At 42.2% G+C, this 15,157-nt stretch overlaps 1 protein-coding gene across 2 annotated transcripts; it reads right to left on the bottom strand.

Annotated features, from left to right (window-relative positions):
- Window positions 1-219: 219 nt before the first annotated feature.
- On the bottom strand, window positions 220-14,986 carry LOC135238495 (serine incorporator 1-like). 2 transcript variants are annotated; one of them, XM_064306439.1, is made up of 10 exons: window positions 14,681-14,986; window positions 9,044-9,205; window positions 8,379-8,572; window positions 7,603-7,682; window positions 7,164-7,301; window positions 4,461-4,630; window positions 3,691-3,781; window positions 2,954-3,155; window positions 2,105-2,335; window positions 220-2,000 (listed from the first exon to the last, which is right to left on the bottom strand). In XM_064306439.1, exons 1-10 carry the CDS (start codon window positions 14,717-14,719, stop codon window positions 1,862-1,864), a joined length of 1,446 nt encoding a protein of 481 aa, XP_064162509.1. In that variant the 5' UTR covers window positions 14,720-14,986; the 3' UTR covers window positions 220-1,861. The 2 variants fall into 2 exon arrangements, with proteins under 2 accessions (XP_064162509.1, XP_064162510.1); XM_064306440.1 differs by lacking the exon at window positions 14,681-14,986 and adding an exon at window positions 14,293-14,606.
- Between the last annotated feature and the right edge of the window lie 171 nt (window positions 14,987-15,157).

Raw genomic sequence — 15,157 nt, 5'->3', positions numbered from 1 at the left:
TGGAATGGATAAAGTACAGACTAAGCATTCATAGTAAGTGGATCAGACACCAGTGCATGACCATTGGCAGGTGGTCAAAATGTGTTCTTTGATCTCTCAGAGCCAACATGTCAAATATAAACTTTTCTTTTTTTTAAAGAAACCTGTTTTCCCCGTAGTGTAAATTCTATCTATGGACGAATTGCAAGCACCGCCATATTTAGAGTAACATTACACCCATTAACTATTCCATGTTCTTTATTAACTCTACATTAATGGGGAATGCAGATGGTAAACATGTGACTCAGTGCAGCCAATAAAATGTACTCCGTGATGGAACATCTGAGCTGACAAATCAGCTCATTTAAAACAATCAACATTGGTCATTCATTTGGTAATCCAGCCTTCTAGGGTATTCAATTCAAATCAATACTTTTAACATCTCCAATCCACCCTTATAACATTGCTTCATACCATTTACTAACTATGATAATATTACACTCAAAACATAAATACAGTATGTACTATTATAAATCTTTCAGAAATATTTGGCAAAAAGCATCTACATCTCAAATTCAGCGATTCAAATATTTACAGATCTCTCCACATTGATTTTTTCTCTCAAGTTTTGCCATGCTTTAAAATTAAGATGGTGAAGTGCACAATTCACACAGAAAATGTAAGGCAGTGAACAGCATCATACTGTAATAGATAACGGTTATATGAAATGTAATGTTTTGAAAAAATATTCTAGCATAATAGGACATTCGAGACTAGTGCAACTTAAACTATAAGACTGGCAGTGTAAAGCTTCACATTGAAACAGCAGCAAACAAGACCGTATTGCTTAAGCTAATATACAGCATACAGAAAAGACTAACAGACCTGTTGGCTAATTTCTACAGTGCACATGTACACAAGCCTTCAGCTTTGCGCAGATCTGTGGAAACCATTTTAGCCACTTTATGTCAAGTTTGAAATGTCTGTATCTAACAGAACCACTGAAGTAAAACATAATGGAATGGGTGCAGGTCTAAACAGACTACACAACATAAGGAATGGTATTCAATTAAGCCTATGAAGTCAAAATATAAAAATTCATGACAATCATATTTATCTAAGAATATCATATGATGCAACAACAAAAACAAAATGAAATTATGGCAGTGTGCATCGCTAGTTGGCTAAACAGGACACAATCGTAGTGTTACGGCTATACTTGCATAAGCAAGCGATTGGATCTTTGCTTGCAATAAATCACACATTTAAATTTGTATTTACATTTTCAGTAGTTCTGCAGTATGTGCTAAATGTTTATCTTCCATCTTTCTGTTTATCGCTCGCATCTCTGAAAGACAGCTGTGGTCTTCAGTCACACAGGTACCAGTCGTTCCTCTGGGCCTTTCGTTGTGTAATCAAAATGACAACATTTTTCTTTCTGTTTCGAGAGTTTGCACCAGCACTTCTCACTATATGCAACACCGAAATGAAATATTTACAGAAAAGCAGCCAGAACTGCTAGGAACTATTCATAATGACCAATTCTTGAATTTGAATTCCAGCATATATATATAACATAATTTCATAATTCAAATCATTTTTTCCCTGACAAAGTGAACATTTCAACACCTAGTGATTTCTGATGCTCCTTTTTATCTAGGTTTAACTAACCACAAAAATAATTGCACAAACCAATATAGGTTTTTTAAAAACTTTACAAAATATAACAATTCCAGTTTTGACCGGGAAACCCGTATAATGTGCTGCAGGCAAAATGGTAATTGTTCATAAAATGGTCAGTGATGGTGGGAACATTGTAAGAACTGTGCAATGTGAGAAACTTTGGCTTTGAGAGGAAGTGCAGAGTGCGTCATACTGGAGTTCAGCTGAAGTCGCGGCCGGTGAGCACTGCGGGAGCGATCAGAGTCCAGGCGTACAGTGCCAGGCAGACCCAGCTGGAGCAGATCTTCACCCACACCGAGGGCCACTTGCTGGTCATTGTGTTGTACTCAGCATCGGGGCTGTCAGGAAAGAAAGCTGAGTGAGATGAAAATCAAGAGACATAAAATATCACATCAACTGTAAAAAGCATGATTTAGGTAGGTGGGACGCACCCAGCACTGACCTGTACCAGTTAGTGAGCGTCATCATGATGTAGAGCGAGGCCAGGAAGAGCATGAAATGGAAGAAAGAGTAGCTGTACTTCACCATGTCCCTCTCGTTGTCCTCCACCCTCCTGGGCCCGTCCCCGTCCTCCGCCTCCTCCGGGGCCGCCACCGAGGTCTCCTCCAGGATGACGGTGTCCTTGGACGCCAGGGTCAGCTTGTTCACTTGGCTGGTGCTGGAGGAACGGATGCTGGCGGACAGAGACCACAGGGTACGGAAAACAATTGGCTCTATTCCCAAATTGCTGTTTTTTTGTCATGAGGTGGCAGTGCAGTGTGGTGGCCAAGGAAAGAGGCCCGTAACTTGGAGGTTGCAGGTTCAAAACAAAGGTGTAGTGCTGGCACACCTTCAGGTCAGCTACTCCAGCTGAACTGCTTAAGGATAGTATGTACAAATGTAATCTGTGTGAGTAACTCTGCCTGTCCTCAACACCAAACACTTATGTCCTTACTGGGTTTGCATGCTTATCAATGCCACCAGCTGAAGTACTTCACAAGTCCTGGACTAACCAAACCGGCCAAATTAACCCTTAAAAGCAGCCTTTTCAACCCCAATCTGACCGCTAGCCATTTCTAGCACAGTGAGGTACTGATCCACAATCCACTTCTACGGGAGTAATTTATATGAAAGGTGAAAAAGACATTCTTCAAGATGAAAAAATTCAGGCTCTTTAAAGTACCTCAAAAACACTTCATGTTTTTTCCAGAACTTCCAAGCCCTTGATACGACTTTTCCAATTTAAGCGCTGATGTGGATTTTCAAAGAGCATGGAAACCTTCTCTTCAAACGCTTCCGTGTGTCGTCCTACCTCGAGTACAGAATGCAGAGGACAAAAAGGGCCAATCCCACGATGCTCTGGGCGTCCCACCACTGCAGGTACGGGGCGGTGGGGGCGGGCTCTTCGGTGCTGATGATCACCGTGGCGGTCTGATTCTCCGCCGTGTCCGGGGTGGGCGTGGGAGCGGCCATCTGCTGGATGATGCTGAGCAGGCTGGGGTTGCACTCGCGCTCTGCGGGACAGTGCGGACGCCGCCGGTTAGCCACGGACCCGGAAGCGGTGAGCGGACGCGCGGTCAACCGCCGCTGGGTATTTCAAATTGAGAACTAAAGAGAAATCTGGAAGCGAAACTGTTCTGAATGTAAAAGGGCTTAGGGACTGACACCTTGGAGTCATTTTCCAGCTCACTTCAAACACTAAATATAACAATATAACAACTCTATGCACTTTCTACAGCACACACTGTGATTAGCTCTTAATGTTTTCTTGGTTGATTTATCAATTTCTTAAATGATCATTGAAAGTATAATCATATTTCTCAAACTTTCCCAAACCCCACCCAAAAAACAAACAAAAAAAAACAAACAAAAAAAACGCAACAACATGAAAATTCAATATGATGTTACATACATAGAGCCGGTGTTCTTAAAATGATCATTCTTAGACCTGTCAGTTGCTAGCATTTATTCAATAAATGTTATGTCATTTCTAAATAAGATGTTATTTTTCTAATAAAACTTTGAGTAGGGTTAAAATAAGGCTCTCACCGGGCTCGTTGGTCATGGCTGACCAGGTCAGGTACATGGTGTAGAGAGTGATGAGGGAGGACTGAAGAAGACCTGATCGAGGCTGGGCTTCCTACACACACATACACACACACACACACACACACACCAGATATACACACACACACACCAACGTCTGTGTAAACATGATGATCAATAAACAGAAATGTCACCAAAAGAAGATTGGAAAGCAGGTGTAATCTTATGGTTCAAGTCTGGGTCATCGCCCGTTGTAATCATCATAGAATGCAGTGTATTTTTTTCCCCTGCATTTTGGCCCTTTTTTTCCCCGCATAAAAAACTCAGAATCCTGTGTTAACATGGCCACTGGTGGTCTCTTCCAAACAGGTCCAACAGAGGACAGTAGCAACTACACAGAGCAGAACTTTGTGCATAAAACTGACCAGCGACTGCTGAAGGGACACACATAAACTCACCAACACGGATCAGTTCACAATTTTTAAGCGGTTTCACACAAACTGCTGCTACAGCTGATTAGACACATTTAAACTTCTTAATTACTCCTTTCTGTGTTTCGCAAATCATCAGCTGCTTTCTACAACTGACTCTACTTCTATTAGGATAACTGACAAACCTACAACCTGTAAAATGAGGTCAGTTGGGGCAGAGATGAAAAGTAGAGCTGTAAATAACTGTTAGCAAAAGCATTTCTGGTTTATTATCGACCGTACTGCTACATAGTTTCTTGTTCCGCTGATACTGCAAATGGACCACGCAGACCACACACTCACCTGCACTTTGGGCAAAACAGAAACGACAGAAACCACGATGCAGAGGATCATGTTAAAGCTAATGAAGAATTTGTTCACACCGCAACCCTCCGGCTGGGTGTAGAAGACGAAGAACAGGATGATGGCAACCAAGGAGAAGATGTAGCACAGGGCGGTCACTGACAGCAACGCTGCAACACAAGAAGCACTCTGTGTTTGCGCATGTTTAGCAGACACCCTAAGACCTCACAGCATTCGTACGACTCGAATATGCATTTATACAGCTGGACATTATTATGTATGGAAATGGAATATACTGCAATATACTGTAAATGTGTGGACAATATATCTCATAGCAGTGTATTTTTGGAATGTAAGGATTGTTGTATCAGTGGGCCACACAATTCAGGTATTAAATGTTTTTGCGTTTTCTTAAATGTCATTTTAATTTCAGTGTTCACATGGTGCTATTGTTCTTGCGCTGGTCCCCGGTTCCGTGATTGTCAACAACCCCCCACCCACTGTATCGCAATTGGTTACAACCCACCCCCCATCCCTGGTCCACAATCGGTTCCCTCTGGTTCATCCTTGTTTAGGGCTGCCAAAATCCTACAGCCTGGCTCTGTAGTCTGTTTATTACCAACAGCTGGGTAAAATCCAATATGGGAGATTACAACCATAGAACATAACAACCAATTATTGCCCTCTGTGTTAACACTCACTCTACTCCCTGGGAACCGATGACCTCATCAGGGTCCACTCCCCCCATCCCTCATAACGTTCAGGTGCCTGCTATCGTGCCTCGAGTCGACTTGCCCTCATGGCCTTGAAACGGTGAAGCTTGACATACACTGGTTCCCCAAACGTTATCAAGACAGTAAAAGATGAGTGAGCTCACAAACGCTCAGGAGGAACTATAATTCAATCCCAAGAATGACCTCTCCTCGGCCCAAGTACCAGGCCTTAACCCCATCCCAAGATAATTAGGTTCACACCGGCATGGCATGCGTGGGATATATACATGCGTCAGTGCAAGTTTATGAAATTACATATCCATATATGGTAGCAAAAGAACAGACTGCGCACGCAAGACATTCCAGTTCCCTGCTGTGCCATCCACCAGGCCCATTTTCCTTCCCTTGGCAGTACTAGGCCCATTACAACCATGTAGGACTCAGCACTTACACCAGAAGGCCTGAACCAGATACACACTGCACTCCATAATGTTTGGGACAAAGATATTTTTTCTTGATTTGGCTCTGTACTCCATAACTTTAGATTATAGAGCTCACTGCAGATTGCTGTACATCTGAAAGCAGAAATAATTTGCATATTTGGTGGCATATTGTTTGTGTATAGTATTGCAATATCTTACTTTATATTACTTTATATTATATACTTTATTTCAATACGCAGGCAGCAGATATAGAGGGCTCAATCTTTTTGTTGCAAACAAGATGAAGTCTTAAAGTATGACCTTGGAAATAAAATTGAGCGCTGTCCTAGACAGACGGACATAGCTGGAACTTGGTTATGAAAATAAAATGTGGGAACAGTGCAGATGAACTATCATTTCTGTCCATCTGCCCTGGCTTCTGATGGAAACCACACTAACCAATCAAATGGCAGCTTTACTTTACTTAACTCTATTCTGGTTTTAAATTGGTTAAAAGTCAATATGCAATGAAAGAACAGCGTCATCAATGTAGCAACAAACATAGCAACTGACGGTTGGGCACTGAACACAGTCCAAAGTACCGAAGTGACCTATTTCTGTCACGTGATGGTTCTGGAAGTAAATTTTCCATCCATTTCAGATTTATGGAATTGTAAGAAAAAAGTGCTAACTATGCTTATAGTTCTTTGATCACTGGATTGTTAAAACAAGAACCTTTCAGTTATGACTGCTTGATATAAACAGGTTAGACCCTAGTTTTATTCCAGAAGTTGCCGCATGTGCGTCTCCAGCAATAAATGTAAAAATTTCCTAAAACAAAATGAATTGCTGGTGCTCCCTGGAAACAGAAAGGAGGGAGTATGCTGAAGATAAGGAGGCTGACGAGGCACACAGATGTGTGTGCTCCTTGTGGCTTTGAGCAGTCTGTTTAGTGACACTCCAGCGGGAGGCACAGACTCAGATTCAGCGGTTGTGAGAACCGCGGGAGAGACGGAAGTGACAATGCCCGCTGCACCAATCGCAGCTGTGGTAAAGGAGCAGGAACTTCAACGGGCGGACGTCAATTTCCAAACTGCTTTAGTGTATTTAGCAATACAAAAAAAGAAAAGAAGTAAGAGAAGATGGTTCAGTACGTTCCTTCGCCCAATCGGACGAGGAGGCGGGACGCGGCCAACGCAGACCAATTGTAGGCAATCTCCGCATTGATGTAGGTGTGCGAAAATCTCAGCTGGCAAGCGACGAACCTAATGCTTTAGCCACAGCAAAATCATCCTGTTAATAAATCTCACTTTCTTTTTGCCTGCCATAGATACACTACACTACACTAAGGTTTACACTAAACAGTACAGTAAAAATTGTGAATACTAAGTTGCTATTTGTCACTGTTTGATGGTTATCGTGTAGAGGGGGACATATTTGAAGAGAGATAATGTTGAGCTGCTTCATGTCACAGCAACACAATGCAGGACAACACATCTTTAAATACACAATCAGATATGGCATCAGCTGCACAGCCCTCAATTCCACAAACAGAGGGAACGTCTTACCGGCATACCAGGCCTTTGAGTTGCCGTTCTCCATTTTATCTACCCAGGCCTCGTTCCAGGAGTGGGCAAAGTCCACCAGGAGAACCAGCTGGATCAGGATGAAGACGAATGCTCCACCGGTGCCCACAACAAACCAGGCTGGGGAGGGGCAGAGAGAGGAGGAGTCAGGAACTGGCTAAAAAACCATGTGCCACAAAATTTTAATGTCAAATACACAGAGGTGGAATGTCCAGGGGTCAGACGTAAAAGTCCTGCCATGCGTTTCTTCCACCCATGAACTCAGCTAGCTGATTTTGCAAGTTAGTTCTACCCCCTGGCTGAATAATTGTGCTAACTAGCATATCCAGGTCATTGAAACAAAATACCGGGGAGGACTTTCACTTTCTGAACCTGGACTATCCACCTCTGCAAACGCACAAAACTGCAACAAGTCACTCACCGCGGGTGAAAGACCCCTCTGGAATGTAAAAGGCACCGGCTGTGACTGCAATTATGGCCGCTATCTTGAAAAACCAAAACCTGAAAAAAGAAATTTCTTACAGAGAAGACAACACTATCTTGTGCTTCATTTTTATTTTTTTGGTATTTACCAGAATTACTAATAAAAAAATTATTAGAATATCTAATTATAATATTACTATATAGCATTACAGTACACTGTAGGTTCACCCTGTAGGAACATGTATTATCTGAAGTACCATCGGATGTACCAACCACACAGTGGCCTTGGTTGACCTGATTTATGAACATTTGGCATTTCCAAGAAAGCCACTACTTTTTCCAAACAAATATGAGATCTTTTTGAAGTTGCATTTAAGCTGTGAAAAGCACTGCCCTTTAACACACATTCTTACAAAAGCCCATTGTATCATATCATATTATACCAATGTAATCTTTTCTTGCGATGTTACAATCACGGGACAGCTCTAAAATTTTCCTGCATTTCAAAATCAGATCCCCATTCAAAACATATGAATGACCAGATATCCCCAGAATGAAGAACAGATACAAAAAGCCTCTAGCCTTATACTTTGCATAAATGGGAAGCGTATTTAGACATTTCATTTTATTATATTCTACAAGTCGGGCCTACGTTCATAAATAATATATGAACATAGCACTCTGTTCAAAGAAGTTATTTCAATACATTTAATATAACGGAATATCACGTTCTGAGAAAAATGGGTGTGGCCATGCGGTCAGGGAGGGGCTTACCCATTATGGACAGCTGCTCTGGGGTCTCGGCTATTCTTCACGTTGATCATGAGCAGGGCGAAGAAGAGGAAGCAGATGCCCATGCCGAAACAGACCCGGTACACAGCTTTGTAGCCAACGAAAATATCGCAGTTGACGTCGATGTGGACTCCAGGGATGGAGGAGCCGGCTCCACCTTCACAGAACCCAGGAATCTGCACCAGGAGAACAAGGAAGCCACAAAACTACAACACAACTGGATTTGCCCCATAGTCTCTAGTATCAAGTCCTGCCCCAGGGGGTGGCGCAGTTGCCTCGGGGAGGGAGAGTGTTGCTTGGGGAGGGAGAAATTCAGACAGTGCGTTTGCACGCATGTGCACACCAGCGGCCTTTTCTGCTTAATCATGCAACAGCGATTTTCCCGTACTAGCTGCAATCGGAGCGCCCACCTCAGACGCAATGACTACGCGGCTCAGCCACACAACGGCTGGCAGGAAACGGCTCAGCGGACGTGTCTGCTCTCCCCCGAATCTGCTAAATACGCTTCAGTTTCGAGACTACCCCACAAATTGCGCAAACTAAAAAAAAAATCGGCTTGGGAACTGAAAGTGGTTCAATAAATACAACTGCAGAATAAAAGTGAGCCAAACGAGGGTGAGTGAAACGCACAGAGCGCGCGACCGAACCTTCTTCAGCTGCTTCTCCATGCCCGGGGACAGCATGACGCAGGACACGATGGTCCCCAGCAGCAGGATGAAGGCGTAGACGAGCCGCGTCACCGTGGAGTTCTTGCTGCTGGGACAGCATCTGCACAGCAGACACGTGGCACTGCTGCACAGGCACGGGATCTGCGAGACGGGAGGCCCAAGGGAGGCCGTTAGCAAATGGCCGACATCGTTAACAAACACAAAACTGTGGAGTACAGAGACAAATCAAGGCAAAAATGTCTTCGGCCCAAACATCATGGAGCTGACTGTATCTATCCACCAATGTACAGGTCCTTGTATTAGGCATCGCATGGCATGTATATGTGTGTGAATGACACACAGTGACCTTTCACGATTGCTCACACAAGACACGTGGAGAGGTGCTGCATGTAATGCTGTATGCTTAAATACTTGATTTCTGATGTTTAACTCTCAAGCTTAACACCAGCAGGAGAGGTGATGGTCTGTAGTGTGAAATGGGGTCAGTACACAACATATTCCACAAGTATGTGCTCCTAGTTATATATTTTATACAACTGAATTTTGCTGTAATTCTTTTTCTTTCTGTCATGTGAGAGTGCGCTTTCTGTGTTGCGTGTACTCCCGGGTGTGCTCACATGTTCGGTTGCAGGTGCAAGCCTCATGCATACAGTGCTATACAAGGTGGCGATCTGAGGCAGCCACTCTGCAGCCGACTCGGCAGGCACGCAGCGCAGCACGCTGTGGTTTGTGCTTTTGATCCTTTTCCTGTTTTGCTTGACCCATTTTCATTTATACCAGGGTCACTGTGGTTTATTTAAAGCACACAAAAACACAGGTGGTAGGCAGTGAGGTCAGTGGTTGGTTTCTTTTTTTTTTGTTGCACTTTTTAGTTTCAGACAGTCAGGGCAGGCCAAACAGCGGGTCGCAAGACTCACATTCCCTTTTCCCCCTTTTGTTTCCAGTTCCGTCTTCATTGTAAGTGAGGTCAGAAGAACTTAACTGATAACTTTGTTTAGACAGCTCAGATCGGTTCTGGTCTGAGAGAGATAGATCTACTGGCTTGTTATTTGGTAATGGCCCAATGGCAGTGTATTTTATGGGCAAAGTGCAAGAGGCTTACTCAGCACTGACAGCTGAACAACCCCTCGACTACGAGTTAGCGAAAGCTGCTGTGTTGAAAGTTTATGAGCTTGTCCCCGAGGCTTATCAGCACAAATATTGCTATCATCGAAAACCAGACAACCAATCACATGTGGAGTTTGTCCGAGAGAAAGAGTATCTTTAATCGGTGGGGTACCTCACAGGGCGTAACAGTCTTTGAACAGCTCAGTGATTTGGTTGTACTAGAGGAGTTCAAAAACTGTCTGCCTGAGAAAGTCACTACATATGAATGAGCGTGAAGTCAGAAAAGCAGCTGATGCTACAGTGATCGCTGACGAGTAGCCTATGTCCTAACACGTAAAGACGTGTTCGTCACCCCTGAGAAAACCCCAAGCCGTGAGAGTGCGCGAAAGACCGTTCTCAAGGTGGGTCCGGTGGTACTCTCTCGAAGTTCAAGTCTGGCTCCCCAGCCAAAAGGACGCATGCAGATGCTCAGGCAAAATGGCGTTTGTCCCTTGTATGTTTTTATTGTACTGGTCATTGTGTTCATTTAAAGCGTTTAGCACTGGTGATAGGCAGTGTGGTCAGCGGTTGGTTTCTTTTTGGGGGGGACTTTAGTTTCAGTCAGGGTAGGTCAGCCGGAAGACTCACCTTCCCCTTTTGTTTCCGCTCCGTTTTTTTTTGGTTGTATCACATCTTCTTAATAAATGGACATTTTTTTTGCAAAAGGACACCATGGTGTTTTTAAACGTGTTTGGCTGGCTGCTGGTTATTGCAACTCGGCAGCCTTGAGCCATAACACACACATTCCTTCATGCACAGGCAAAGGAGGGACAGAAGATAGTAACCATCACTAATGTTACTAATACACTAAACCAGACTGCTGCCTCATTTTACTGTATTAATTGGACTGTTTGTGCAGTTCTATGTTAATGACCTTCTTTGTTCGATCTACCCTTCCTCTCATTCTCTTCATCTGCGCATTAAAGGGGCCTTTGTGTGCTATCTTTCCCCCCTCCAGGCCTTGAACAGAAAGGAAAAGGGAGTACAAGAGACAGATGGAGCTGGCCATGGAAGGCAAATATTTCTTTTTCCCACCAAACGAGATGTTCTTAATATAAAAATGTCAACAAAGGACAAGGCATAATTGCCTAGCAACCTGACAAGTAACCAGTCTGCCACATCCTGACCAACCAGAGTAACAGAATTGAAATATTACCTGTTTTTGAGTTTGTACAATAACTGCCTGTGTCTCATGCCATCTTTGAGCCGATTAACATTCTCTGCTGAACTTTGAAGCTGAACTTTGAACTTTTTTAATACTACCCAGATTTTTTTTCAGTGCCCACTGTTTGAGCCAGAGGAGGGCAATGAAGGCCATATTTGTTTCTGGTTTTCAAGCCAACTTCCATCCTTAATTCGTTCATTAGCCATAACATTTATGGCATTTGACATTTTAACTAGATTTCTGGATAAGCATATGAACGAGAAGCCAAGAGTTCCTGTCCCTATATGAAGCCTTTTACTGTGATCTAATGTACAAGTGAACCACTGTTGGTGTATGTAGCCAGTCAGCTCATTTAGCCAGGGTAACTGATGGAAACAAAAACCTGCAGACACACCGGCCCTCCAGGATCAGATTTGCCCACCCCTGGCCTGAGCTATATCTCTCCCCTGGCTCCACCCATCCACATTCAAAATATTGCACTAAATTTCATAATGATGGATGCTTCTGCAAGTGCACGAAGGAGGTACATGAAAAAAAAATGTAGGCTAATATCTAAAGGCCAACTTCACATTTTTTGTGGATGGACTGCTGTTTTTTATTCTCTGCCTATGGACAAAAATGTATAGCAGGTGTAAGTGATTTCAGCAAATTTTCACATGGATTATAGATTGGATTAAAGACACGAGTGAGATATAAAATATAGCCAAGATATTAAAATGGACAGCATGAAGAAAAGAATGCAAAATGACTGGATTTCAAATAGCATATGAGAACACTTGACCCCTAGAGGGAAAACTTCTGCTAGACACTTGGGATTCATTCAGTTTCAGTATTTGTGAAAATACTGAAAACACGCAGGCTTACTTTTGCAAAGTAGTAGTTTTACATTGTGAATTTTGACACTCACAATTTTTGCTTTTTAACAGCTACTTATAGACAAGCCAATACAAAGACGCTTCTTGCCATGCTTAGCCTAAACCACATCCTGTTGGTGGAAAGGGATTAGGGAATGATCAGACTGGAAGATGAACTACACCACTGTACCTTTAAGGAGACCGACGTGAGCACTGTAAACAACTTAATAGCCCAGTAAGGAATCAACGTTAGTCTGACTCGGCACAGCATGTTAATCAGTACCAGGCTGTCATCGGACATAATGGCCCCCTACTGAAATAACCAAACAGCCATAGCCTATTGCTGTGTAGATAAGCATTCAATGAAAAGCAGTGCAAAGTCTTGATGTGAAACTAAGAAACTGATCTGTGCGTGGTGTGTTACAATACACACACACACGCATACTTTCTGTGCGATTATCTTTTGCATCCTTATGTCACTGTGTCCTGGAATTTGAAGGTTTAAAAAATATTTAAACTATTAACTGCTGTTTGGCTGGTGAAAGGCAATGGATTGCAATGGGCTAGGGCTACAAAAAAATAAAAATAAAAATGATGCCATGGGTGCATGTTTTTGTAACAGCCCAGCACGAAGACACCTGATTCTAAATCAAGGTCTTGATTGAAATAGCTGAATCAAGGGTCATTGTGCTGAGCTAAAACACAAACCTGCACCCGCCGGCCCTATGCTAACAACTGCATAAAAAAAAGGTGACAAAAAATTTCAACTGATCAAATTCAGGACTGTAGGGAATCAATAGGCTCCTTAAGTTGTTGAACACCTGTTTACGTTCTTTCATTTTTTAATTTATCTTAAACTTAATAACACAATGTAGGGCTTGTTATCATTTGTCTTTGAATTCATTATATACTACTGATTCATCTCAGTCTTTAATTGGATCAGTTAAACAATTTTGGTCTCTTTTTATGTAGTTTTTTTGCAATATAGCACAATGTGAACATGGGACTTTTATTCTTCATGGCATGTTTATCTATTTCTGACATAATGTGGCTTAAGAGGGTAAATAATCCCACTAAACATGAAAAGTAGGCTACCTAGAGAAGAAAAATTAACAGCTTGTTAAAATTATGGGATTGTAAAATTGTGGTTGGAACGAAAACCAGTATACACACGGGGTCCTCAGGACCAAGGATGACAAACCCCCCAAAACCCCAACAAAGCACACCCCATTCAGCAGCGAAAGATCTTGTTGAGATGTTAATTATCAGAATTATGTGTGCCAAATTAGGGTTGAAATGAAAACCTACAGCACGGTTGATCTCCAGGAACAGGGTTGGGCAGCTGGGTCTGGACTAACTACAAAATAATAATACATTTCTAACACTGGGAAAATTACAATATCCATGCGTGTCATACGTGTACATGAAGAAGACATTTTACCTCAATTTATAAACTACTACAAGCAACTGTCGTTATTTAATAGTTATTTAACGATTAGGTGTTGAAAATGTAGATGTGCTGCCTTTTTTCTTTTTTGCATAAATTGCAAAACAGCAAGGTTTTAAACTTGACTAACATTAACTATAGCTGACATCGTTTTGACTAAACTTGGCTATTGCTTTGTTACGAATTTGATCACGAGGAATGACTGTTCAGGGGGATCCGATTAACCCTCTAATTAGCTAGTTGACATTAACGGAAGTTAATGTCCCAGCTACCAGTTATATTGCATAAAAATATATAATTGTATTTGATAGTTGAGCACAAAATACACATTGTTAATATGGTATAACGTTAATTTGCTAATTACCTAGCTAAAACAGGACAACTGAGTTGTATGTTACTAAATTTAGTTGAAAGCACAAATGAAGGCTAAAAGAAAATATCGCGGTTAACTAGCTAACGTCTGAACTTGAAACAATAAAAATCCACATTCTCGGGCTCGTTAGTTTCGTTTCCTTTCAAACGTTACTCTAATTATCATGCTGCTGGATTGCACGCAATTTCTTTCCATGTGCTATAGGTTTACTGCTAGCGCAAGAACATCACGAAAATGTCTCACCGGTTTCAGTGAGCTATGTGGAAACCCCCAGACAAATCGTTTATTTAGTTTTCTTTCACCCTTCGACGAATTACTAAGCGCAACATTGCTAGCGCCCGGCTACCTGTTGCGCAGAATACTATCGATAAGCAGTAAGCTTCCCTGCACTGGCACTCTAAACCTGTTGATTACTCATAACGTTAGCTCCGATGCTAACGCAGGTCTTACGCTAATTGTTTGTCAATACGGTTAAACTACACGACACGATCTAAATTGAAAAACTGTTGCCGGCAATGTCAATTAGATATAATGAAACTGTCTAATTAGTTCTGTTGATAACTAGACGTGAAACAGCCATTGTTGTCAGAGCAACACAATCATTATCTAGCTAGCCAACCAATTCGCTTACCCAGTTTGCCACAGAAAAGGCCCCCAGAACAGCACCCATCGTTCACCTCTAGACAGGACTCTGCTCTCAAAATTATTTTCTTTCCCAACAGGTCGCCGATCTTCGGTCTATTCCGCGGTCTGTTTTTCTCAGAGATTTTTTTAGTCCCCTGATTTTTGTTTCTTTGTTATTTTCACATAGTTCTGTGGAAACGCAACAGCCTTGACGATTAGCTATTGCAACTTCACTGTGATTAACTTCCCTTTGTCGGTACAAGGCAAGTGTAGCGGACCTCACCTCAGCCCATGAAATCCATGGAGTAATTAACTGCGTCATGTGTACGATGATGTCATCGAAACACTTAGCCTACTGTACTGTGCAAGACCTTTATTTAAAAAAATAATAATTATGTATGTACGTTCTGATTTAATGAAAAACGATGTATGTTGCCTTTCAATAGTAAAATAATTAACTTTAACTCCATGCATTTGTTTTATT

This window comes from Anguilla rostrata, chromosome 13 (assembly GCF_018555375.3).
Source record: "Anguilla rostrata isolate EN2019 chromosome 13, ASM1855537v3, whole genome shotgun sequence".
NCBI lineage: Eukaryota > Metazoa > Chordata > Actinopteri > Anguilliformes > Anguillidae > Anguilla > Anguilla rostrata.
The sequence above is the reverse complement of the archived record's forward strand: the minus strand, read 5'-3'. Positions and strand labels throughout refer to the sequence as shown.

Bases quoted from the DNA above. Each gene is read 5' to 3' on its own strand.
- LOC135238495 (XM_064306439.1), bottom strand. From the start codon at position 14,719: ATGGGTGCTGTTCTGGGGGCCTTTTCTGTGGCAAACTGG. The intron at 8,573-9,043 runs GTTCGGTCGCGC...CTCCTGGTGCAG, and splicing joins TGGAGAAGCAGCTGAAGAAG to ATTCCTGGGTTCTGTGAAGG. The intron at 2,001-2,104 runs GTCAGTGCTGGG...CTTTCCTGACAG, and splicing joins ACGCTCACTAACTGGTACAG to CCCCGATGCTGAGTACAACA.